General features: G+C 31.8%; 1 protein-coding gene across 2 annotated transcripts in view; it reads left to right on the forward strand.

The window, feature by feature from the left end:
- Hecw (Hecw ubiquitin protein ligase) overlaps window positions 1–27,835 on the forward strand; it is a 92,922-nt gene that overhangs the window by 20,572 nt on the left and 44,515 nt on the right. For both annotated transcript variants that reach the window (XM_088202708.1, XM_088202709.1), the window contains 5 exons: window positions 1,863–2,094; window positions 2,160–2,345; window positions 2,407–2,556; window positions 3,521–3,616; window positions 3,692–3,858. In XM_088202708.1, the coding sequence (XP_088058834.1) occupies window positions 1,863–2,094; window positions 2,160–2,345; window positions 2,407–2,556; window positions 3,521–3,616; window positions 3,692–3,858 (831 nt within the window). The remainder of the gene's footprint in view (window positions 1–1,862; window positions 2,095–2,159; window positions 2,346–2,406; window positions 2,557–3,520; window positions 3,617–3,691; window positions 3,859–27,835) is intronic.

Genomic DNA, 27,835 nt, shown 5'->3' on the forward strand with positions numbered 1-27,835 from the left:
CGTATCACATTTCACTTTAATAATGAATAACTGCAATGACGAAACAATGAATGTCCTTAAAAGAGAAAACGAGACAATGAAGATTCAAAGTCAATAGGGATACGTGCCTATATCGCTTCACCCTCTCATACAATACATTCATAAAAAGAAATCCTTATTGCGAGCGTACCCTACATTAATTGATACTATAATATGGTATCCGGAAAGTTCACGATTTTATTGCTTTTGAAGTGAATTTTTTACTTGTGAGAAATGATAATTGTTTTTGCGCCCTCCTATTGGGCAAAATTCAGTTTATATGTTCCTCGTTAAAAGTCGTAGTGTGAATGCCAGATTACCGAGCGTTACCACTGCGACAACGCCGACACGGTTTTATTGCTTTTGACGTGAATTTTTGCCTTCTAAGAAGTGATAATTGTTTTTGCGCTCTCCTATTGACCAAAATTCGGTTTAAAAATACTTTGATCAGCCCTCTTATATTAGAAGTCCATAGTAATATCAGTAAAAATAGCTATCATATTTTTAATACGTAGTGTAATATCGAAATACAGACAAACTGTAGAGCAATATGTGAGATGCGATGTCTTTTTATTCTTCTGCTTATTTTCCTCTGAGAGATGAGTTATCTTAGTTTGTATTTTTGCCTTGACCTAATTAAAGTTCTAAAACTATAATATAATTAGTTGGACAATAAATTGGACATTTTAATAAAACCAGTATATCGGCTCATGGTATTTTTTTTCGATTCTATGAAAGCCGATATATCAGCTCTAGGGTAAAAAATTGTAAACAAATACTGTAGAAGATTATTATCAAAAACTCTATTTCATTATTAACGCAATACTGTTGAGAAGCCATTAGTTGGACTAATGCTGATAATGTAAAGCTTTTTGGTCTTACATCTAAATTTATTTTAAAGTGTATTGCATTTAATACGTTTACTTTTTTTAGCAACTTCACCATCATGTTTATATTTGCTAAGAAAGCCGCTAAATGATCAAACATGTTTTGATTGTCGATAAATACTTTTATTTTATCAAAGCAAAAATGTTCAATAACTTTGAATCTTACTAAAAAATTTATTAACTAAAACAGATGATTTATTCTTTGGAATATAACAATTTTCATTATCTGTATATAATATGGTTACACTTATATAAACTAATTGAAGAGATGTGTTTGAAGATGCTATTAAATTCAATTAATTAATTTTGTATATACATACATACACTATAATTAATTACAAATTCAGTAATTTTTAGTGTTGTGTGTTAATAATAAAGAAGTTTTAATTAATTGCGTTTTAACTTTAGTTGTATTTAGTTATAAGGAAAAATATTTTTTTAAATTGTTATATTAACATAACATATCTAAAAATGGACAATTTTATCATAGTTAAATTATTATCTTATCTTCTTATATATAATTGTTCTAAGCCGCTTCCGGATGGGCATAACTTAAAATTAAATATTCTCCGTTCAATTATCTACTCTGAAAATCGTATCGATTTCTATGAACGGTGTATAATAATACACGTAAACAAAGGAAATATTTATGTAATTATAATAATAAATAATAATTTAAATAAAAATTGAATTTTTGAGCCGCCGGTAATGCGTTCTGTTGTTTCGACCAATGAAAAATAAGCATTCAAATATAAAACAAGATGGCCGACAGTACGGTGACGACAGTTTTAAATAATTATTATTTAATAATAAAATTTTGTTACGCGACAGTAATTTTCATTAATTCGTCATTTGACTGAATATAAATAATCGGATTGCAAATTAACTATTTAATACAATCTAATGCAAGTAAATAAAACGTTAATCACTAATCATTCTACTTGATTGATTTTACAGATACCAAAGCATAAGGCGTACAATAACATCGAGGCAATTCGAAAATCTTGATGAACCGACGACATCTAGTGAGAGTTCTGCTCCTTTGAACGCACCACCGCCGCCACCAGCAGAATCTTCAAATCCATCTAACGCTACATCTAGCACATCTCACCAAGAGCCCCGTTTACCTCATCCAGCAGTTGCTCTATTGAGCAGACCCGATTTTTATTCAATTTTACACATGGATCAGGTTAGTTTCACATCGATTTGCAATAAATATTTCCTTAAAACTAATAATACTGAAAAATATATTAGGAAGCGCTCATGCTTTACAACCGCAACAGTACATTGAAACACATGATTTCGAAAATACGAAGAGATTCATCTTCGTTTGATCGATACCAGCACAACAGAGACTTAGTATTGCTTGTGAATATATTTGCCGATCCCACCAAAGAATTGCCCGAGAATTGGGAGACGAAATTCGATAGAAATGGAAAGGTAATTCAACACCGAGCTAATCAATTTGTATAGAAGATTGATTTGAACATTTACTTTTTAGCGATTTTTTATTGATCATAATCAAAAGCAAACAACGTTCATGGATCCTCGTTTACCGCAAGCTCCAATTGGAGCGCCGATCGCATCGCCCTTTGCTTCACCAGTTCCATCGATCCGACGGCGAAATCAACATTCCCAAAACTCTGATCAGGTAAACTTTTTGATACCAATTAAACTTTTTTGCCACCATATTGAAGCATATTTTTAATTCATACTATCGTACCTGTTGAAAAATTAACGAGGAGTACATAAATTAGTATAAATTCAGATATAGATTACCCTTGGAAAATATAAATAAAACTAATAATATAACATTAAATTAATTTAATATTTTTACTGAAACGTAGACATCTAAGAATATGAATAAATATTCAAAATGTTAGTAAATAAATTAAATCAAGCTTAAAACCATTAATTTAATATTTATTTTTCCACTTGTTGCTTACTTCATGTACTACACACTGAAGAAATGAGTTTATTGAAACTTTTAATTTACGCACACATTCTATCTCTTATTATAATTTTAAATTAAATGTCAACATTTTATTATTATTCAATATTATTGTAAATAAGATATAATATTAAGTAAATAAAATAATTTAATTAAAAAGTAAATAAAGGAGGATAATTGACTAAACTTGCCATTGAATTTTACTAATATTTAAGCAATATAAAAATATTGTTACATATACATAAATATTAAAAATATACTATTTGTCAATTCGAACTGCTGTTGTGTGGAATATGCAGTGTTCACACATCATGTTACAGCTAATATATGCTTTCTTACATCTGAGCTTAAGAAAAAAATATAAATGCCATTATTTTTAATGCTGTAAATTATTTATATGTTGCTTTTGGGAAATAATGCAACTTTTATGGATGCATCTCTACAAGTATGTAAATATATTTTATCAACTCTGGATTATTTTTCGTGATGTTAATTAAGAGATAGCTTAATAATTATAATAATATAATTAAAAATATATAATTATTAACTTTTATATTTAAAAAATCTACATTGAGTTTTACAGGTATCATTCTAGCAGAAACAAAAACAATTTGCTTGCAAAGATCTACTACGTCATAAGCTTATCATCATATTTTTTATTCAGGCACCCATTCCTCCGCCAAGACCTCCATGCTCATCAGTGGCAGGTGCCTCTGCTTCTATTGCAATGCCTGAAATTCCAGTTGCTTATAATGATAAAGTATTCATATTGATTCAATAATATCTCAATTATTCATGTCTGTTTAATTATTTATTTATATATATTTATTTTAAGGTGGTTGCATTTTTACGACAGCCGAACATCATGGATATTCTTAGAGAAAGACACCCGCCGATTGGCGGTAACACAGTGCTGCGAGATAAAGTGGCCGCTGTTAGAGCGGAAGGCTCTACGGCCTTGGAACGTTTTCAGCATGATGTCCAGCTGACAATTCTTCTCAGGTAAATACCTTTAAATTTTAACTAATTTTCATAAAGTTTGATAATGTTAATAATAATTTAAAACTATCTTAGATACATATTCCAATATATCTTATGTCTATTGTTCTATCGAGCATTTCTATAAATTTCTGTTCTATTTATGCCCAAGAACAAATCTCGATAAAACCAAGTCTACAAAATTATTGCGACGTCCACGTACAATCTTAAAATTTCAAAATATGAAAAAATATATATGGATCCAAATACAAACTAACCATATATAAATAGATATTGTAAAACCTTAATTAGAGTATTATAATTAAGTAGCACTTTTTTTTTTATTTTACTACTGCTCACTAGGACATTTGCATTTAGAAATGAATGCTTCTCTTATGGTTAATTTTATGTTACAATGCAACATTTTGTGCCAGTAGACAAAAATAATTCAATATAAAACAACTTCTATAATCAATTGTAGTATACTATATTATATATATAAAAAAATACTATGATATTATCACCGACCTCTTCTAATTATTTGTCTGATACTTGCTAATGTTTGTTAAAATAAATAAAATGCGATTTGTGTCACAATCAAGTTTGTCACTTATAAACAGCACATATTTCCAATAAAAATATTTTTTCACTGCCACACGTATGTTTTCAGCAAAACTATTGACAAAGTGTGGTAGTACATACAGGTTGAGATTAGCGGATGAGCATTTAATATCTAAACGATATTGCTGAAATTTCTGGCAAAATATTCAAAGTTACGAGCAAAAAAAATAATCTTTTTACACATTTATCTGATTTAGAATTTTGATATAAAATAAAATGTAAATTTTAATTTGTATAAATTTATTTAGAAAAACTTAAAACTACTATTTTTCAATAAAGATAATATACATTTTTTGTTCGCTTCAATTTTTGCGGGGTTTTTTATCTGTAGACGGCAGTCTCTTCAAATGAATTTGGCGGTCCATCTTCGTGTTTGAGTTTCACACCACTAATCTACACAAAGATATTTTTTTAGTTTTTAAAATGCATATATGCAGTATTCTATAAAACAAGTACCTATTTAATATGGTGTTTTTTTTTCGTTTTTAAGCTTGAAAAGTTATTTTTAATCTCTGATACGTCTAGTTTTTATGGTGTATCATTTCCTATTGATAAAATTGCAAAAGAATTTAAGCGTTCATTCAATAAAGATGCTCAAAGATAGCTCTTGACGATGGTCTTGATGAAATATTTAATAAATCCTAAATGCTATCTACAGATTAGACATGACATTTTGTAATTCGTTCATATTAATAAAAAAATTAAAACCTCAATTGGGATGCTTTTATCTTCATAAATCAATGTAATTTTTAATTTCATAGTACAAATCATTGCTGTTTATATCAGTAGTATCTTTATCTGTAAAATTATTAATTGAAAATTTTATAATTTTTTAAATTAAATAAAAAGCTCCAATATTTTAGAAGATGACCCATTTGCTGAAAACGTTCTTTAAAAAGGGTGACATTTATATATTTTATTTTTCTGAAAATTTTTACAATTTTGGATGTTTCTGTTTAATACAGTTTAAAATTCTACAAGTGTAAACATTTGTCAAGATTAGTGCATAAAAAGATTTTCTAATTTCCTATCGAAGTTTAGAAAATTTAGCATCTGCAATAAAACGGCTGGAAAGTTAGCCTAAAAAAATCACTTTTATTTTTTCTTTGTATTTCTATGCTACCTAGAGCAATCAGATATTCGAATTCTGCAAGCATGTGCATCGGTTAACATAGTTTCATTAAAAGATTTTTAATGTTCCTATTGACTATAAAAAAATTCGGTGTATACGCAAAAAAAAACAAGTATAAAATATGTTGAAGAAAAACGAAAATTTCACAAGTTCACGTAATGTTGGCTTTTTAATAGACTGGTGTTTGAGGTACAGAAAGACTAATATAATTTATTGTTATATATTATTTTTGTATTTTTCTTTTGTATTACATTCATCTACGTGTCCTTTTTCTACAAATATTGCTTCAACACCTAATATTTTTGCTAATTTCGTTTCCTCGTCTTTAGCTTTATTAAAATCCATTGACATGATATTCAGTTAAAAATTCTGTACACGATTTCAACATCGATACTGCGTAAAATCGAAATTCCGGCGCAGCAGCCTAGCAGAATCGCCACAAGGTTCCTCAATAATCACAATTCAGTATCGAATTCCAATCGAAGACGAAAAAATGTCAACCGATTCGAGCAAACTCGCGCCAATGACTGACGAATTTCTGTTGGTTCATGTGCATCCATTCAATGCGTTTTTTTCCAACTATGCTTCCTAGAAATCCATCCCGTTATTGCATTTTGTTATCGGGCCAGGTAAGCAAAACGATCAATTGCGCGCTTTTAAGGGATGGTTTCTCAACCGAACGATTCCAATAAATTCCATTTCATTGTTCTTTTCATAGGAAAAGAAAATATATATATAAATATATATAATAGAAAAGAAAAGTTCAACGTAGTAATGAAAGTATGTATAGACAAACTTTCATTACTACGTTGAACAGAGGCAGGTATCATTCTCTTACTCGGTATCAAAAACAAAGTAACGATGCTTTACGGTGAAAATGTATCTTGTTTGTTTTCTCGGACCGGCTCTGCTCGATTCCAAGTCAAAAGCGAAGTGGTAGTTTTGTGTCAAGTTCTGGATGAAATACATACAATATATTTATGATAGAAAAGTGAATCAGTACTACCGTACTCGTGCCTTATGATCCTTCAAAATTGGGAGCTGTCTAATGTTACTTTCAGTCCTCGATCGTTTGGCCAATCTCAATTGTTTGGGTCGAAAACATACTATTATTTTAGACTGTATCTGCGTTACGGTAGTTTTAAAATCCGGGTATAATCTGGAGTTGCTTGTTACATATCCTCCGATATATACACCTTTGTATTTGGCACCGACCTTTTTGGCCTTGTTTTAAATTTTTGATCTTTTATAAATGTTTTCCTTTTAAAAATAGATCCTTCAACATCGTAGAGTAATTCTATATCAAAAATATAACAATATTGATATACATTGTGCCATTTCTGTGTTTCTTCTTAAAAATTTCGTACTATGTTTGGCATTCCCACGTCTCACATTCTCTCCTCTCGAATATCAATATGTTTATTCATTAACACTTTTTTTCGCCTACTCGTTTAAAAATTACACAATCGCCTCTATGCCATGATGTGTTTTGTTGATATTTTTTTTTTCTCCTTTAATGTTGACTAAACTGTGAATCACACTTACTTGACCATGACAAAGTCAAATTGCGTTCGGGCCAACTGGGGCGTAACGCCGCCCGTCGCTTCTTTCCATCGACACTTTTATTTCGCTTTCCACCACCACCACCGCTTTCAGTGTTACAAGGCCTGCTTAATTACAATATTATTCTTATCCGCGTTTGCAATTGAAATGGCGACACGAAAAACGCGCGCTCGTCGATACGCACGCGCACCCGCATTAATAGCCAGCTTTTAGAACCTTTTCATATCGATATAATAATAATTCGGTCACTATTAAAATTGTTGGGCGTTGGGCAATCGAACTGTCGCATTCGTATATGTAGGAAAAAAAATAATGCTATTATGTTGGTAATGGGAGCGTGTCGGGCGCTCAAGGATCAGGGCTGCTATATTCATTAGGTGAAATAGGTACAGTCCAATAAAAAAAACTATTAGATATATGAATATGCCTTCCGTGTGACACTTTATAAACAAAACCATGGCCGAAAATATTTCCTGGGCTAAAAATGCCTTTGGTTTCTAAGCTTGTATGTGCTACTACAATATTTTGTATAAGTGCGTAAGACGTTCGACTAATAATTTAGAGGCCACGGGCTCTACTCCCCACAGCAGACTCATTTTTTTCGTATAAAAATATGATTGTAAATTATAATACATCACCGATTCCCAGACTTCTAATTATGTATGCCGTCGCCGTCGCAGTGAGAACGCTCATTACCAAGCGTTCCCACTGCAACGTCGCCAACACGATTTTATTGTTTTTGACGTGAATTTTTGACTTCTGAGAAGTGATAATTGTTTTTGCGCCCACTTCTTGGCGATAATTCTGTTTGAATTCACTTTAACCAATACTCATATCCGAAGTCCGTAGTAATATTAATAAGGATATCTATTCTATTAATAAAACAAAGTGTAATATCCATGTGCAGACAAACTTTGGAGAAATATGTGAGATTCAACGTCTGTCTGTACTTTTTCCGCTTATTTACCGTGAGAGATGAATTGGATTTTTTAGACTTGACTTAGTTTTATAGCTTTCATTAGGTTAGGTTTTGGTTTGAACAGCAAATGGACGTTTCGCATCTGTCAAATTTAAGCGTGGCGCCGCGATAACTAACAAGTATCATTATTTTATTGGGTGGTCAATGAGTAAAGCAAACAAACCAAAATATTTTGATACACCAACCGTCCATATTTAATATATTGTTACATATTATTTTTTAATTTCTATCAGGAACGTCATTTCAGCAATTTTTAGGGTGGGAGCAAAAGTTGACCTGTCAGTGGATCTTTTTTTAATATTTCGATTACATGCATTTTTCTCGCTAAATTCAAGGTGGGAAATGCCTCCACTTGCCCTTCTCGCCCCAAATGAGGTCTCTGGCTTTCACGGTGACCTTCGACATAATTGAATTTAAAAAGTTTTTAACTTATCCTAAATATGTATTTAATGCTATCGATAAAAAAACAGTATGTATTATAAAAATAAGTTCGATGCTAGCAGTGCTTCTCAAACGGTCTTCTGATTACAAAATGTTGTTTCTAAATAATATGCATATTACCCAATTCTACACAAGTATATAATAAAAATCTGTATGATTTCACTTCCTATGTAGGAGACATCAACGGTTAAAATCATTAGACGGATATATTCGTCCTACGCCTTACTCGGGCTTTTTTGTCGGAAATATATATATTTCCGTCACGCATATAGTCTAACAAAATATGTATTTGCGTTAACATAGTCAGTTCGAGAGCTATCCATTTTATCATTATTCATAATTGAGAAAGAGATGGCAAGTTTTGGTTTACGCCCTACTATTAACTCTAAAGCACACGATACGGATATACGTTCGATATACTTATCATTACTCCTGCTTATATTTTGAACAAATTTATAAAAATTAAAATTATTACTATATTTTTTTTATTTATCAATCAATCGGACTAATGATAAGTATATCGAACGTATATCTATATCGTGTGCTTTAGAGCTAATAGTAGGGGCGTAAACCTAAACTTGCCATCTTTCTCAATTGTGATGAAATGGATAGCTCTCGAACTGACTGTGTTAACGCAAATTGAGTATAGAAGAGACGTTAGACTTCATTCCTTATTTCTGAACGGTATATAAGCTTAAATACAGCCGTATTGAATCACTTTCAACAGAAATACTTCTGCTTCTTTAAGACAATACACTTTAGACTTGATATAACGAAAGTTCAACAGAACAAACACCGAGATTAAACAAATATTAGAATACCCATTAAGTGGTTATATGTAAACTTATATTATTGTTTTATTATTTTTACATAAGTGTATACAAAGATTTTTTTATTATTTTACTTGCGGCTAACTTCATGCGTTACACACGGATAACCGTGCTTATTTAAAAATTCTGGTAATATTGAGTTACAAAACATTTTACATTTACTTTGAACGCCAAAACTAAGATGATAATAAAAATATATTTAACCCTCTATCTTAAAAATATATGATTTTAATTGAGTGTTTTACTCTTTGTTATATGAAATAATTTTATTCAGAATCTAAACGATCTAATTATTGATCGTTGAGAATGATTCACGAAATGAAAAGTATTCCGCTCACGTTTTCCCTTCGCGCACTTCAAGCTTTAAATTAGTCATCAGTGTACTTTTTTCCTAGCTTCAAACCCCATATTCGAGAGGTACCGACAATTCCATTCATCCTCGAGGTGGTCGTGTTCCCTTTGATCGTTGCTTTAATTCAGGGCACCAAATTAGCAGACGTATACCTCCCGCCGCCGTCGCCATTTTTTCGTGCTCGGAGAATTTAGAACTGGCGAATTATACCGTAACTTTTTCCTAATCGCCGGACGCGGATTCTTTCAAAATTGACTTCGGTATTCCACTTCGTAAGAAATGGCCTTTTAAAGAGTAAGAGAGAGAGAGGTTTGAGAAGCGCTGAACGCGTCAAACGGAAGCTATGCCCAATCGATGAATGAAATGGGCCGAAACAATGGATGCTCGCGTGTTGCATACGAATTCGTTATAAGTATGTTTTGCTTTTTGCGTACAAAATTATATTACATTGCATCCTTGGGTCCGAGAGTTTGGATCGGTGCAAAAAAGGATTAATTTGCGCTCATCAGCGAATTTGATTCGCAGTCGATGCTTTGTCCGAAGAGCCGACCAAAAAAATGTATTCAATTAGCTTTACTTTTGGAGCGTTGGTAATTTTGAAACATACGTAATTGCAGATCTTTTTTATGAATTATGGATAACAATAAAATTTTGATTTCCTTGATTTCGAATGTCTTCAGTGACATGTGTGTATCAAAATTATTATAAAACATGCTATTATTAATGCAACAAAGGCAAAAAACTATCAAAATGCCAAAAATAATATGAGCATTTCAAAGCTAATGTATTGTAGTTCCATTATCCTCCTTGACATTGATATTATAAGTATCTTACGTTGGTACAAGAATATGCTTTTGCAATTAAAATAATTTGTTTGGTAATATTGTTAATGGAAAATGCTGAATGAAGAAAAACATGTTATTTAAACTATCTAAAAAATAGATATTTTAATACATGATGTAATTAGTAAAAAAATTGTATATTTTTCTTTTGTGTTTGTACACAAATGATTGTATAAATAATGTTTGTTGCTATGGATCTGAAGTATTCGAAAAAAAATTGTTGTGGAAGGTTTTGATGAGCGTTAGAGATCTTCTAATTCAAACTCTCGATAAGTGTTCTCAGTTTCCAGTGATGTAACGCCAGATAATCCCTTATTTATAAATTATTTATGTCGCAATTACACCACATGTTCTTTGTTATAGCTACAATATATGTTATAGCTACAATTTATAAAAAAAAAAAATAGAATGCGTCATCGTATATAAATGTGTTCAAATTTAAAATTTTGTAGTTCTTTAGTGGGCTCTGCTCTAAATTTACAATAAACGAAATACATCAAAACACAATTTTCTCCAATAGGAGAAAATTCGTAAAAAACTCATTTCTCAGAAGTAAAAAATCCACGTCGAAAGCAATAGAACTCGCAACGATGAGTTATGTGTAAATGTGAGTGTCAAAGTAGATTGCGATTAAAATGGTCATTTCAATACATATCTAATTTATTTTAATAAATATTAGTTGTCCTTGAGCGAATAGCGCGACACAGCTAATAGTCGTTAATTATTCCTTTGCTGTTTTTTATTAATAGTCTCTAACTGAGTAAATCAGTATGTCTATAGCATATAGAAATATATCAAAGAAAAAATTATTGCCTGCAATTCACCGTCAGCAATTAATCGCTAGCAGTTCACCTCCGCGTCAATTGCTCCCATGAACAATTTATAGCCTACAAATGATCGATAGCATATTTTATCACCATGCAATAATTGAAAATAAGGTTTTTCTATAGGTGTTTTTAGAATTAAGTGCAGCTAAAAACGGAAGTTATATGCTAGGTTTACATTTCCTAGAAATAGATAAACGATATTTTAAGAATTTATTGTCTGTTTTTACCACAGATCGGATATTTAGGGCTCGAGTTTAAGATTCACAATGAACATGTAATACTTAATGTTTAAATAATGGATTTTTTATAATAGCTTAGGGCAGAAACTTTAATAATAAAAATAACTTTTTATGATTTGATCAAATATATCTCATTGCTTCCTTTCAAAAATCCTTTCCCTATAAATATTTCTGTTGTATATGGATATCTACACAAGTATGTTTTATGTGTGTTCTAAATCAGATAGATATTAGTAATATTAATGTGAGGGCCATAAATGAATTGTTACAAAAACAGAATTAAAATTTAAGAATACAAACGCATTTTGTTTCTGTCAATCTGTTCATCTGAAGCTAGGGTTAACTGACTTTTCTAAAACATTCTGGTTCTCCAAGCAATGGTTCAATGGTTCTAGCCATTATTGCATATTAATTTATATAATTGTTTTTAAAAATAGTTACATATATTTATGTATTTTGGTATATTGATTTGTACGTATATTTAAATAAATAAAAAATAAACAATATTATTATTAATAACCTAAATGTCAAAAATATAATATTTTTAGCGTCACTATATCGGAATTTGTATTCGTATCAACGTATATTTTTGATCCAACAAAAAAAAATAGGGGCGCAATCTCGTACTTAGCCCCGGGCGCCAAAAACCTTTGAGCTGACCCCGCTCCCAAAACGTTCATGTGCAATTGGACACGGTTCTAGTATTATAATCTCGGTCGGGACCCGAGCCATCCTAATTGCGGCCCTGCCTCGAATTAAATCGGCGCTATTCCGTGACGTCATACTCGTCTTTGGGCGGTTTCAATTAAGGTTTCTTTGTAATTGAACGAGCGAAAAAAACATTCTCGACGAATCACCCACACTTTCGGAGGTAGTTTCACTTTCGTTCGGTGGGAATTGATCGGTGATCCGATCTCGGTTATGTGACCAGATTAGCGAGATAACGAGAAGCCGGGATACCAGATTCGCAGTTTCTTTGGAGACAATCGTGGGAACAGAGAATCTGAAGTGGATCGTGTGATATTGTCAAAATTGCGCATTGAAATCGGTGACTGGATAGCTAAATATATGCGTTGGCGTGTGAAGGCGTTAATTTGGGGCATATGTGTTTGTTTTGATGCGCTTCTGATTTTACTTTCCTTTTCTAGAGGTATAAGGATATATACCATCCAGAGTCCATTTTTAAAGTGATATTATTATACATCATTCAGTGGAAAACTTTTGACCAATATTTATATTTTGCTTATTTATTCTTAAATTTGGTATTCAGTATCTATAATAAAAAAATAAGCGCTTATATCTTGATATAGTTTTAAGAAGTTGAAGACGCGACGTTCTCCTGTGCCTGATTTGATTCCCATTTTAATTTTAAAATATTTCTTAATGCACATTTTTTATCTGATTCATATGACGTCATCATGCCATATTATAAAAAATGTGACTAATTTTGCATCAATATCCATTGAACAGTTGTAATGTCGTATTCAATCAATTTTATCCCGTCCATTAAACCGTCTCTCGCAAAATAATGACTATATCCAGGTCAGTCGAGAGAGGGGGGAAGGCACAAAATCCGGGGGCCCGAACTCTGGAAAAAATCATGACAAGAATATATTAAAAAAACTACAGTTGTGTGAGATGTACCTATATACTGATACATATTATACAATAAATAAAAGGAGCGGAACATTGCCTTCAAAAGTACTACTTTCACAATAAACATTATTATTAAAATGGACAGATTATATTTTTTTGGCTCCGTTTGTCTTAAAATTTGTTTGCAAATTATTGTTGACTTTTTTGAACGTTTAAAAATATTAGACCTGAGAGGAAATATCCAACGAATGTAAATTAGTAACAGTAAATTCAGGTATTCAATCTAAAAATTCAGATCTAATACCTAAGAAAGAAGCAAAGAAATAACAAAAAATTAACAACAATAAATTTAATATTTTTATAGATTATATTATCGTTAATTTGACAACTAGATTTAATGCAGCAAAATAAAAAAACAATACATTCAGTTTCATGTGTTTAATTCTAAAAGAAAATCTTGAAAAAGCAGTCTCAAATCTATCTCGAAAATATTTTTTAAAATATGTCATTTCAGTAAAATCATATCGGAATACATTTTCACTAGTAGATATATATTTTTACCTGTGAAAATATAAATTATCTGGCAGATGCTAGTAAAATTATATGATTTCAACTTTTCTATATGTAGTAATATATATATTTACATACTTATCATTATTTATTTACATCTGATGTACAAATGCTACAGCGAATGTATATTTTTTGGTAAAGTAATGCTTTCACTAGTTAAGTCCAAATACATTTTCACCAGTAGATATATATTTCTACTAGCGAAAATATCATTTATCTGATGGGCCCTAATATGCTGCTCTAAAATGTTCTTTAAACTCAATTTGACAGTTGCGAAACGTCCATTTGCTGTTCAAACCCAAACCTAACCTAATTTGTTATTAGAAATTAAAGAAATGATAGATGTTTTGATAACACAACTTAGATATGAGACAACTAAAATATGAGCGCAATTGATCTATAGTAAAAATCGGAGACTAATAATTAACTGACCAAAATATCTGAGTTCGAATCATGTATAGATTATTATTCCATGTTTGGAAGATCAGACTTGGTGATAAGTAATTATAATTCTAATCGATCATCACAGACAAAGTTTTCCTATATTTTCCTAATTTCATGCTCACGGATGAATATCGTAAACTAGGTCGTGTAAGCTGTAATAATAGTTTATAGTTAATAAAATAATTGGCACTTATGTACAGACTTTGATTTTGGTCTGGTCTCACAACTTGGCTCAATATGTTTACCCCGTTGTAACGCATTGGACTTACGTCTGTCATGTTACAACAGAGTTTTTACATTAAAAATAATTTATGTATATTACTATTAAATAAAGTAATTTTAATAAACATAAAATAATTTATTTAATATTTCGACTTCATAGTTGAAATGAGGTAATGAAATACTTTTAACGACACATATTGCATTTTTTGAACTCATTATTTTTATTGTGAATTATTTAAATACTTATTTGTATGGTTACATGTTTTATTGTTAACCTAAATTTTCTGCACAAGACAATGTCTATCGTGTGCCTATGCTATAAAATTTCACTCACAGCATTGTAATTGTTGCACTGTGACCTCTTTTTTTATATTTCAGTGATTTTTTAATAAAGTTTATAACGTATTTCACATACATTTTCGCATTGCAGCACTTTTTGTGCAACGCGATTCGGATCTTCATTGATACAATAAAACAAATACCGACACAACTGCGCCATTGTAAATCAAGAGTTTCTCATTTTTTGCGATGTTTTAAAAAAATGCTAATTTGTCAAAAATGCCATAAATCGCGTGTTATGGTTAGGTTTTTTTTTTTGCGCAATCGCAGATATCTGCGACCTTGCGTGTCCACGTTCACATCTCCAAAATCTACTACCCACCGAATGTTGTTTTCGGCCTATGTGCCCGTATTGCCAATTAGAACGAACGTGTGGCAAATAATGAACAATGGGCGACGAGATTTCAAATGAGTCGCCCGTATTTCGCTGCTCAAATCAATCGCAGTGACCTTTGAATTCGAAAATATAGAACAAATAGGATCTGTGTATACGTTTAAAGTGTAATTGTCGTTGAGTTTTGAAAAGCGGGTCAAATGTGACATTCAAATCGGTGCAATTTGGTAATACCACTTTGAAATAGACACCAAGAATCAGTGATGAGTAAATCCTTAGGTACTGCTACTAATTTACATTTGTTCAATATTTTCTGTCATGTCTAATATTTATTAAACGTTCTTAAAAAGCAATAAATTCAACAATTCCGCGTCAAAAAACTACAATCTGTCCCTTTGAATGATAATGTTTATTATGAAAGTGCATACTACATAGAAAGTTGATGTTTTTGAAGGCAGTGTACCGCTCCTTGTATAATATGTATAAAAAGGGATAAAGGAACTTATACCTGAAATACATCAGTCTATATATACATCTCAAACAACTGTAGCTTAGTCCAGATTCATTATTTGAGGTCGGTTTTTACTTTTCTTATAAATATATTCTTGCTATGATTTTTTCTAGAGTTGTGCCCCTCAAGGAGAATGAGCCCTGAGAATTTGCCCCCTCTCCCCTTACCCTCTGGATGACAGTAACAAAATGAGGCTCAAAGGGTCTTTTTTTTAAATCCGCGACGTTGTATTGTGGTCATTTAGGGTAATTCCCTTGAAATTTTCGATATGGATACATCATATTTTGTGCACGTGAACCAAGACTCAACATTAAGTTATCGAGATACCAATTTAATTAATACTAACAAATACCGAAATGTAGCTAGCTGAGATCTAAGAGGGGAATCCCATTACATATTTTGTTAAATATGTAAGTGTTGTAGTCATTTAGAGTGGTTCCCGTGAATCGGTTTCATCGTTTATTTTTATATCTACTAATTTTGTATAGGAAGTTTTATTTTAATTATAATATTTTTTACTGCTGTTTTTATATTTATTTTTGTAACCTAATGCCTTTTTGCTGAGAGTGTTGGGATACAAATAATTGCATTTTTGCTGTACTGTCTACTCAATGAAGCACTTTTTGTGACTTTAAAGTGCCTTAAAAAGTCGCGATCGCATCCTTTATTCTTGCTTGTCAACGCTTGAGAATGTTCCTCTCGCACGTGCCATCAAGCTTCTGAACAAGTTTGCTAAGCACAAGTATATTTTTGGCGATAACTATAAAGAGCTAGGCAAACAATGTGAAATAGTGCTCATCAAAAACACTTATATTTATTGAAATAGTATAACTTAAGGCATAAATAGGTGCTCCTCCGCATATTAGCAAATTTCGAAATGTCGCGCAAAAATATCAGCCGCGGTGAAAGCTTCCAAGAAAGCATGCATATTTTAAACTTCTGGCACAGACTCACCTTTTTTTATGCAGTGGTATAAAAAATATGCAGCGATTGTAAAACATCTGAAAATATTCGTACAAATTTATTTTTTAACAAAAAATGCTCAATAAAAATTCTCGATAAATCAGCAAATTTCTCTATTTGTGCATTTATATAGAGAAAACGTATTTTTACTATTGCACTAAAAATAAGGATTAGCTCACCTTGAAATATCATCAAAAATATTTCGTTTGTTTTTTATTTTCCTAAAACATCATACAACACATTGTCTATAAACCATATTTTTCTTATAAGTAGGTAAATTCTTAATCATATTAAGTTTCGCGCAGCTGTTTATTTTTCTGATAATATAAATGTTTTTTATAATATCAATAACTTTGAATTCTATAAAAATAAACATTTTGTTAATAAAAAAATATATGTATTATATAGTGCGTAATACTGTATGTCTAATATTGTAAATTTGTTTATATTATTGCTGAACAGAGAACTGGATGATCGTTATAGAGATTAAAGTTTAATAGGCTGTTGATTTGTTAAAATGGACGCCAATAATCGAAAGACCAGAAGGGATCGATCTACTTCGTCGATCTACTGCGTCGAGGTCCGAATTATAAAGAAAATTGTCAATATTGCCTTACATTTTTCATATTTTGAACAGGATTAAAACCGTAACTCTGTGAAAAATCCCCATACATTTTTGCAATCTGCCGATTCCGACGCGGAGCGGCTTTTTCTCATCTGACTTAGATTACCAAAGCCAAGATAAGATCGATAAGAGTAGTTTAGAAAATGTTTTTTTGCAATTCAAATTCTTTCAAAAGCTTCCAAGAAAACATGCATATTTTCATACATTTGCACGGACCCATCCTTTCTTATGCATCGGTTGTAAAGCATTTGAAAATATGCATACAAGTTTAATTTAAAAAAGGGTTCTACGAAAATGTCATTATTTCGAGAAGAAACATTAGTTACAATATATATGTTTAAACTAATAGCAACAATGGAGCTTTTAGGAAATGAACTGTCAAGCAATGGAATATAACCGATGATAATATATTTATATCATATCATTAATATGTCAGTTTCCTAACAGTAGAAACAGACTGTCGTGTCAGTTTTGAGTGACTCATCCAATATTTACATGTTCATTAATCTGATGAGTTCCAATATCCAATGATTGCGTTATCTTGTTACACGTTAAACACACGCATACCAGAGGGATTCCCCCGCACTTTAGCCAAGTGTATCGGATTTGCAATGGACACCCACGCGAAGGCCGAAAATAATCGAGATATTATTGTTGACCGTTTTATTTTCGGAGACCTTTGAGGAGTTATTGATATTGATACTTTAGCGGATTCGCAGCGGGAGCTAGCGGACCACACCGCAAGTTTCCACTTCTAATTGCAGACAGTTATTCTAAGATATTCGCACATGTGACAAGAGTCGCCATGTGTACTTACAATGGCAAATTACGACTCGTGTGACAAATTATAAATGCAGAAAAGAGGCACTAACGTGTGGTTAAAACTCAATGCCAAAATACCTCCCAGTACCTGTGTCAGTTCTAACGATATTGAAGATTTTGCAGAGAAAAATATGTTTTTTTAAGTGTTTAGCAACACACGTTCTTGTGTGTTGCGCAATGCGATTGGTACGCTTTCAAGGGGAAGTCCTATTAAGAGAACATGTTTTATTGCCGTTCAAACTCAAATCGCTCATCCGGATAATCGATATTGTCCAATTAACTGTGTTTTTTACCGGTGTAGAACCAATGTATGAATACGTTTAAATAAAAACAGCAACATCTATAGCATCTAGTCTGTAGAGTGTAGACTATATTTTTTGATAGTGTCTAATATATGTATATATAGATAAAAAAAATGCTAATGGTCTTAACGCTTGATGAAAAAGCTAACCAATTTTAGTGTCGCATATTATAGCAGTGTTCTCCAATTTATTTTGATCGCATTCCCCTTAGGAAGAATAAGATATAGTAAATAAAGTATCACTTTACATGTCGAAGACTTTTGTTAATGTTGAATACATATTATATACAATATTCTCTATGAGCTGAAGTAGCTCATTATTACAGAATTTTCATACAAAATACTTTATCCCCAAAAGTTTTTTTTTCAATTCATAAAAATATATACTTTTGATATATCTATTGTACAAATATTTTTAAGTAAAACTCAAGAGATGTCGTTACATAAAGGTTTTAATATTCCGTTCAATCAATTTTCAACCTTAAAGTACATGAAACAAATGTGATATATGGTTCAAAAGTTTATGACGGCTAGGTTCGTCATCCGCGCCTGAGGCTTGATCGCTATGACGACTGGAGCCGTCAAACGCGGTGTAAGGGTTATTACAGTAATTTTATTTATATTTATAATATTGTCAGTGCTTGACTCATTGCTCTTATACTATTTTACTATAGTTTATAATTAATAAATATTGAACTTGAATAATTCAATAGAAGCACGATAATCGGTGACCAATACCCGAAAGACTTAAGATGAACCTTTGTGCTTTTCAATTTTTATCGTGTCTGGGTGATCGGAATTAATAATTAATATATAATTATAATTCCAACCGATCATTACAGATTAGGTTTTGCTAATTTTTCCTAATCTCACAGTTGAATATCGTGATGATTAATTCAAATCGAGCTAAGTCATGCATAATTGCTATCATCCACTTACCAATAATTTATAATAGTACTTGAGTATTGTTCTAAAAACGCAAAAAATACAGTGGGACCAAAAAAACGCCATATAAACGAAACCATCTTGGGAAATATGTAAATTCGGTAGTATACTAAACGACTTTTATTTCCTATAATGATTGAAAGTAACATTTAATTATTTAATACTTTAGTTTATGACAAAGGAAACCTTTTGATATTTACATGTAGCTGCGTAGCATATAATTTTTCTGATTTCTTCTTCATTTTTATGTTAATAAATTAATAGTTAATACCATTTCAAATAAAAATGTGATGCATCAAATTTTAAACACTGATTTTATAGAATTTTTATTTTCAGTGGGGCAAACAAACTATTTCTAATACACGTGTTGCAAACGTGTCTGATATTTCCAAAATATCTCGGTTGCATGGTGATATATTTTTAGAAAATTTGGTATTTTCAACATTGCCGTCTGAGCGCATCGGCTTCAGCTGCTTCTATTTTGATAACGCTTAAAAATATTTAGTTTCATTTTAAATTGTATCCAACTTGCGTACATGGAGAGCGTATCTATTCAGCTGTGAATCACGATAGGCATAAACACGCATTGGTAGTCAGATCGGCTGCCTAAGATCCTAGAATTATCTGCTATGCCGCGGAGGTAGCCTAATCGAGGATGGACAACAGTTACATTCAATGGCCGGATGTCTGTCCTATCCGCGGATGACATGTCATGGCTCATGGCTCATACTGGTCATGTGGCGCATGAATTTTGCTCCTATGGTGCATTCGGCGCCTTTGTAGCCGGTCACTAACCCTATAAAAACAGAACTGACTGATGGCGTTGGTTAATCGTCGGTCACAACACAACTAAATGATCACATAATCACTAGCTCGTGTGCGTAATGACACTACTCGCGAAGATCGACAAACTGTGAAATGTGCGTGTCTGTAAATATAAAAAAATGCCATATGTTTTGTCTATAAATTATGAAACGCTATCGACCGATCGCAGTATGGGGTTTGTGGTTAAAAAATTATAAATCGGAGGCTAGGAAAAGGAGCCTTATAAATAATTATAGTGTATCGTCTCATTTGTGAGTCAAAAAGTTTTTATAGAGTTCGTGTTATTTTTAGATAGTTTAATGTTTTATCTATCCAAAAATAATTTATTTTAATTTAATAGTATTCGAGTTTCAGTGTTTAATTTAAACAACTGCTAAGCACAATAATTATATTTAATCAAAATGTTGAAGTTCGGTTTTTGTAACTTTATTGAGAATAGTCCTCCAAAAAGTTAAAATGACGTCCCTGATTTTTAACCAGAAATTCTCAAATTTATCCCGAAAATATTTTTATTTTCATTTCTAGCTCCACCTCTAGAATCTTCCTTTTTGTGAAAGTGTTTATTTTCAAAGTTGTCAAGTAAAATGGGGCGATCGTCCGATAATTACAAAGGATAGTTCCAACAATTCTTTTTCTATTTCATTAGTGTTTTTAAATGAATTTTGAAGCTTATGAATATTAATTTTTATAGTAATTGTTGCATTTCGAAAGTATGCGTAGTTATTGTGCAATTCTTGTTGTTCTGCCGATTTTTAATTTTTATTTTTGTAAGCCAAACCATTTTTTTCAGACACATTTTATACATATATTTTAAAATACAATTTGCTTTTTTTAAGGAGAGGGGGGGAGAGAGAGAAATCGCTTATTCGTGAAAAGTGCAAGTCCGTTGTTTCATTCATGAATTAGGCAAATTATGTGCCGAATGCGTGAATTAGACAGGAATTGTTTTGCTTATTTCCTCCATTAATAGTTGCACTCGGGTGGTGTTTTTCGTAACTAAACCGAATGCCATTTCATTACATAAAATTAAATTAATCAACAGTGATGTTCATCTTCATTTTGAAAGCCAAAAAAGTCTAAATTTAAATTTAAAAACGTATAAATTTTATTAACAAGTATTTTGGACTGGTTATGTGCAAGCGTTGGTTCATGATTCGTTGCAAAGAGTTATTCATGGGGTATTCACTGTTCTGACCAACGCTCGCTCGCACCTTACCTGTCCAATATTTGTAATGAAATTCTTATATAAATAATAAATCTTCTATTTCATTAAATTATTATATAATATCTTTCAATCTCTGCAGCTGTACAACTGCCTCAATGGCTGTTATTATTTTTTTATCTTTTTTAAATCGTTTTGAAATTTTTATTTTAAGTCTGTCATAATTAATTTGTTCTGGTATTATTTTTTGAGCATAAGTCTTTTCAGCAGGTAGATATAATTATTACAATTAAACTTCTACTGATTTAACTTTGAAAAGCTCAATATTAAAAAATAAATATTCTTGATGTTTTTTACTGCTTTTTTAATAACATTATGTATGTATGAAATTGTTTTCATTATTCAACTATTTTTCGATTCCTAATAACTTATATACATACATAGTACATATATATGTTTAAAATTTTGTTATATATTTTTTTATCTATATTGATCCGATGTACCACGTGTGTTTTGACTGATTTGTTACTTTTGAGGATTCATTTTGCCATTAAATTGTAATGCCTGTACTACGCTTCCTGGAAGTTGGCCAAGATTGGCCATGGACAAAGAATATAGTCGGTTACTTCGGTCGAGTTCGGTTCTGCCTGCTCTAAAATCTCTCGGAAGTTGTTCGAGGTTACCGAGAACGGGAGGTTAAGTGGGGGTAATTCAGTCGACTTGGCCAGCTTCGAGCGCTTCCGAACATTGTCGGCATATTTTCCGAGTCAAAGGGACTGATGTCGGAGCTGCTCTTTTGAGCGCGGGCGGTGAGATACTTCCTTTTTCGCTCTCTCGCGTGTTTATTGACGAGAGTGAGAGAGATAATGATATGGTGGTTCGCAAACTGAGATAGAACGAGTAACTCGCTTCAATTTTAGTATGCGCGTAGGCGTCCTATGGTCAACACGCATGTCGAGCGCTACATCGTGGTCACGTGGTCAAGTTACAATACCACATGCTTATCGGGGACTTCAACAGACTCTTACTGACATCTTTGAATATTTTAGGGCACCAAAAGGGATTAATTATATTTTTGATAGTATATTCTTCTATTAGATATCGTTATTATATTTTTTTTCGTATAAAATTAAATAATTAAAAAATAATTCGTTGTACTTGATTTTGTTAAAAAAATCTTTTCTTTCCAAAATCCTCATGTATTTTCCTAGATCGTTTTATATAAATGTCACATTATAACGAATTATTATTTAGAATCGATGGCGACAAATTCTAGGATAGTCACAGATGTGAGGTTCGTATTCTGAAGTATCATTTTTATGCCTTATGGCATTTTGCAAAAGCCGACAAAGATTTTGCGTAAATTGAATATTTGCGACCGAAAATTTTTCACTGATATTGTATTGGTGAGTGCCCACACAAACTTTTATAATTATCAGTAGCGTAATTTTAATAATATGACAATTTAAAAATTGCGATTATTTGGCACTTTTTTCGATCGCGCGCAAATATGCCGGCTGTACGTGCCGGCAGCCGCAGTCCGAACGTCATGCACGCCTCGAAGCGCGCAAATGAAATCTGCGACAGTGTGGGCGCTTACTCGATGTCGTAGATCTCGGCCGACTTCAGTTGTAGCTTCGGTTCAGAGAGTGTAGTGGAAGCATAACAAATTTCTAAGGGCGATTTAAAAATATTTTAACCAAACGTTTATAAAGTAAGTAGCAGCTCAAAAAAATTTGAAAGCACTGATACAATGTCTATCCATCTCTGGTATTTTATCAAATTAAATGTATATTCTTCGAGAACGTATTATCCGATTTTATGCGGTTTTTAATTCATCCTATAAGCAACATGACTATGATGACTAATGTGTAATTAAGAAAATTAAAAATATTACGCTATAAATGTGATCGTGACTCATTCATTTTGATCTCAATTCGCTAAAATATGATATTCGCCAAAAAAAATGGCACTCCATAATCCATACATCCCGCTTTGAGTGCTTTTGTATCGTATACGTTTTATATAGAATTCCGAAAACACACATCCTCTCCGGTGTTCATTTCCCATGGTTTTTATACCAAATGCACGCCATTATGGTTGCGGGGGCGTGTTTCCGTACATTATCCGTGAATGGGGTCCCGGATGGCCCCGTGAATAGGACATAACGGTACACTCATCGTTTATATATCGCCAGGTGCATTATAATATACAATATACATTTAGTAGCTACACAAACACCCACCTTGTTTCTATTGGAAACACATTGGATCGAGTATTAAAAGAGCAAGCAACCAGTCACGCATGTGCATATGTTCCATGTCATGTCGTTCGTGATGTTTGAGGAGCAGGTGTCTGGTGACAATGAAAGTTTGCGGTTTCGAAAGGGTGTGGGAATCTGGATGGGACATCTATCATCTTGGATGGATTCATAGCTTGAGATTTATCACGCATTGTCGATTTGTAAAACTGTATTTAAAGTAAAAAAGTAATCCGCAACTACAATCTCTCTTGAGTTTTCTTAACGCTAGATTTGAATGGTTCGCCCTTAATACAGATATTTATCTTCCTCTCGTTTCTGTATTTCGCCAATGACTCAAATATAATGCACTACATTTGTTTATTTATATGTTTCCAAATTTATCTACATGTATAATATTAAAATATAATTTTAATTGTAAAACTAAATAATTAAAATATGTCCATATACTCATTTACAACATATAAAGTAGAATAATGACAACAGTTAAATAACTATTAATTTCTAGTGGAATATGATTCGATATATAGAATAATTAAATTTAATAGTTCATGTCAATCAATTTTCTTATTAAAAAAATTATATTATTATAAATTTTGCCGCTGAAAAATGTTAAATATTTTTAATGAAGAAAGTAAGCAATCATAGTTTAGAAAGCGAGTATTTAATGCGAACGTTTAATTTATATTGCACTATTGAAATGACCATATTTAAGTCGATATTTTTAATTAGAATATAATATATTTTAAAATGGTTCATTTATAACTTATGTACATAATCAAAAGTAATTGTTTTCTTTACTCTAAAAGAATCTTTTAATTTGACTTTTAGCGATTTTGAGATTAAGTTAATTATTAGAGCAAAACAGTTTATTTAGATTTTGTTGAAGACATACAGTCATTTATACATCCAAAGTCTTAAAAAATATCATAGACAGTCGCACTTTGCCATAAACATATACATAATAATTCATAATTAATTATATAGTTGTCACTGATTACCCCACTGAGAAATCTGTTCGTTAATATTTACTTATAGGTATTCATTACGTTTGATTAACTTATCCAGTTGGTACAGATTTACCCCGTTGTAATGCATTGGAATTAGGGTTCTCAATCAATTATTCGAATTAATCACCCGATTTTTACTAAATTTTCCGTGTATCTTCTGGTATTCGGTATTAATACATGAGAAGTCATCTATTAATACCGAATGTTAAACTTTCCAGAATTACTAGAATATCATAAATAAAATACAATTGCTGTTGTTACAACAGCCACAGTTAGGGATTGCAATACCGGTAGTACCGGTATTGGGACAAAAATTGATCTTCGGTACTACCAGTATTACAAAATGAAATAGCGGTAGTAACGAAAATATTATTTTTTTTTTTTACATCCGTACTAAAAAATATTTGTTGCAAAATTATATCGTCTTGAAAGCAAAAGCCTAGAATAAAATTAAGTATTTTCGGGTTGGAATATCAAAGTAGAATAATAATATTTCTTTTAGTCCAATGGGGCCGAAATATCGGCGCACCCTACTTATGCTAAAAATTTCACCAGTAATTTTTTTAAATTAACGTGTCAACGTAAAAGGAGTACATTTGCAATGCAAACAGTACCCTAGCAGTTCCCAGTAATTATGTTATGTAACAGAATGACCGCACCCTTTTTATGATAGGGATGGCTGGCGAAGTGAAAACAAATGCAGATATTGCATACACGAAATTATTTCCACTATTTGTACATTTTTGTCTCCATTCAGACATATTTTTATCCAAATATTCCACGGAATATGCTTCACTAAACATTAGTGTTAAATATTATCAATAAGTAAGTCTCAATAATTATTTGAAAAAATTGCGCTTTAATTAAAATATGTACTAAATATGCTATGCTTTTTCTAATCAATAAATATGGTGAATTGTGCCGGCGGTTCTAGAATTCTTTTTTCGGTCAATTAATTAAAATAATAACAATAATGTTGATACCGCTAATACCAGTATTGACTGTTTTTCTCTCGGTAATACCGGTATTATTGCAATCCCTAGTCACAGCATTGTTGTTAGAAGGTTTGTCAAATAACAGATGATTATTAATAAGTTCGTCATCATAACTTTCGTCACTGTTATATTCAGGAAATACAATCCACTATAATATTTGACTTTCTTTAAGATATTCATATTGCCATTCTTCCTCTATAATTAGCATAAAATATTTCACGATAAGCAAATCACCAATAAAAATCAAAAATTGTTTTAAGAAACTAACAGAATATCTTTCAAAACATTTACAAAGAACAAATCAATTGAAATCTTAACACAAATATTGAACACAATAAAGTTTACAAAGTACAATATTCGAAAATCTTCAGCTTATTCTAAGTTTTTCGACTTTGCACTGACAAATTTTTTTTGTTCTGAACCCTAAACATTTTAAAACTTGTCTGTCTTCCAAATTATATTTTAATCTTTTCATAATAATTTCCCTCTTTCGTGAATGTTTTCGACAAGCAGAAGTCGTTTCTAAAATATGTGTTCCCAAAACAATTTACAACATCTCTATTTGATGCACGCTGCCACCTCAGTAGACCTCGTTACAAGAATATCGATAATGTAGCCGCTATCCGAAGTCATAAAACAAATCCCGGAGCGATTTTTGGACTTATCAATTTTGTACCCTTTTGTTACGCGCGCCACTCCACCTACGATAATCATACATCTACGAGAAATTCTCGATAATCACGTTATTTTCGTGGGCAATGTAATATATCGATAGTTTTGTGTGCTTATTATATCCACTGTGGTGCAGGCGCGCCCAACCGTCGACCTCTTCCGAGAAGTGTTTACATTTGATGCTTACGACCCATTTGGCTCAGTTCAATTCTGCACTAAACGATCTCGGTTTACAAACGCTTCCTTCATGCTTGTTTGCTTTGGAACAGTCCCGATTGTACTGGATCTGGATCGTATTCAGGCCAAACTGGAATAGAAATCGAAGCACATTAAAGCGCATGCGGATATCGGGACACGTTTAATTATGAATAAATTCTTAGAACTATCTTGAATCCTTTAATAAATCTCTCACTCTGCTTAATCCATTAAAATAGATTTTATGTTCATTTATAGTTGGTATGTATAATTGTTCTTCTCTTTTGGTATAACTACCCTCAGTTGCATTACAACACTTTGTTATATGGGATGGATTTTCATCAGTAATTAATTAAGTGATTTACTCGTTACCGAGTGTTCCAACTGCGACGGCGCCGACACGATTTTATTGCTTTTGACGTGAATTTTTGCCTTCTGAGAAGTGATAATTGTTTTTGCGCTCTCCAATTGATCAAAATTTGGTTTGAAAATATTATTTTTAAATATAAATTTTATTTTTCGGCATTATAATTTGTCTTAAAATTACAGTTTATAATTCCGTAGTCAATTGGTTTTTACATAAATAATTAACGAATCACTGTCTGAACTGATAATAGAAAATTTTCTTAAGCATATTTTCTTAAACATATTGTAACATTCCATTTCCTACTAGTAATGGAGAATTTATATTATTTATCTTTTTTCGATTTTACATAGCCTCCAATATTTATGCATCCTAGTCAATTTTCTCTTTGTAACTCGAGATCTATAAATCCAGGAACCAGTTGGTGGCATCTGATGTGTACGCTACCGGTCCAGCACCCGTATAGATCACGACGGTTCGATGCTCTCGTGATTAATGTAACAACCGAAACGGACCCTAATTACGAGACCTCGGAATCATATCGGCCAGGAGCTTTACTCGAAATTGTTAATTGCCCACCACTGCTGGTACGGTTGCTCACCCGCCTGGTAACCAGCGCGGTAAGCCATAATCAGCTTCCATCCAAGACTTCCAGTTTTGCCTCCCGGTTTGGTCACTAAATCAAGGGGGTAATATGTGACCCCGCCGGGGGGTATTTTATATGTAAGACCTTATAATCCTTGTAGGTATAGACATTATATCGTAGGTAAGCATACCTTTAATAATTGAAAAATATATATTGAGAGCTTAAAAGTTCAAACATTAAGCTCTGAATCGATACATCGATAGTATATTTAAATGTTCATATAATATTTAAGTTATTGCTAAAGTTTAAATAATATCACACCATGCTTTATCGATGATCTTGAAGTGGAAGAGAGTTTTCCTAAAAGTCTCTGATAGATTTGCTTTTAGGGCAATTCGAAACATTGCTGAAATAATGTTTGGTGTTCTTTTTGA

This window comes from Plectrocnemia conspersa, unplaced genomic scaffold (genome assembly GCF_051122295.1).
Source record: "Plectrocnemia conspersa isolate PC_06_02 unplaced genomic scaffold, ASM5112229v1 ptg000013l, whole genome shotgun sequence".
NCBI classification, from domain to species: Eukaryota; Metazoa; Arthropoda; class Insecta; order Trichoptera; family Polycentropodidae; genus Plectrocnemia; species Plectrocnemia conspersa.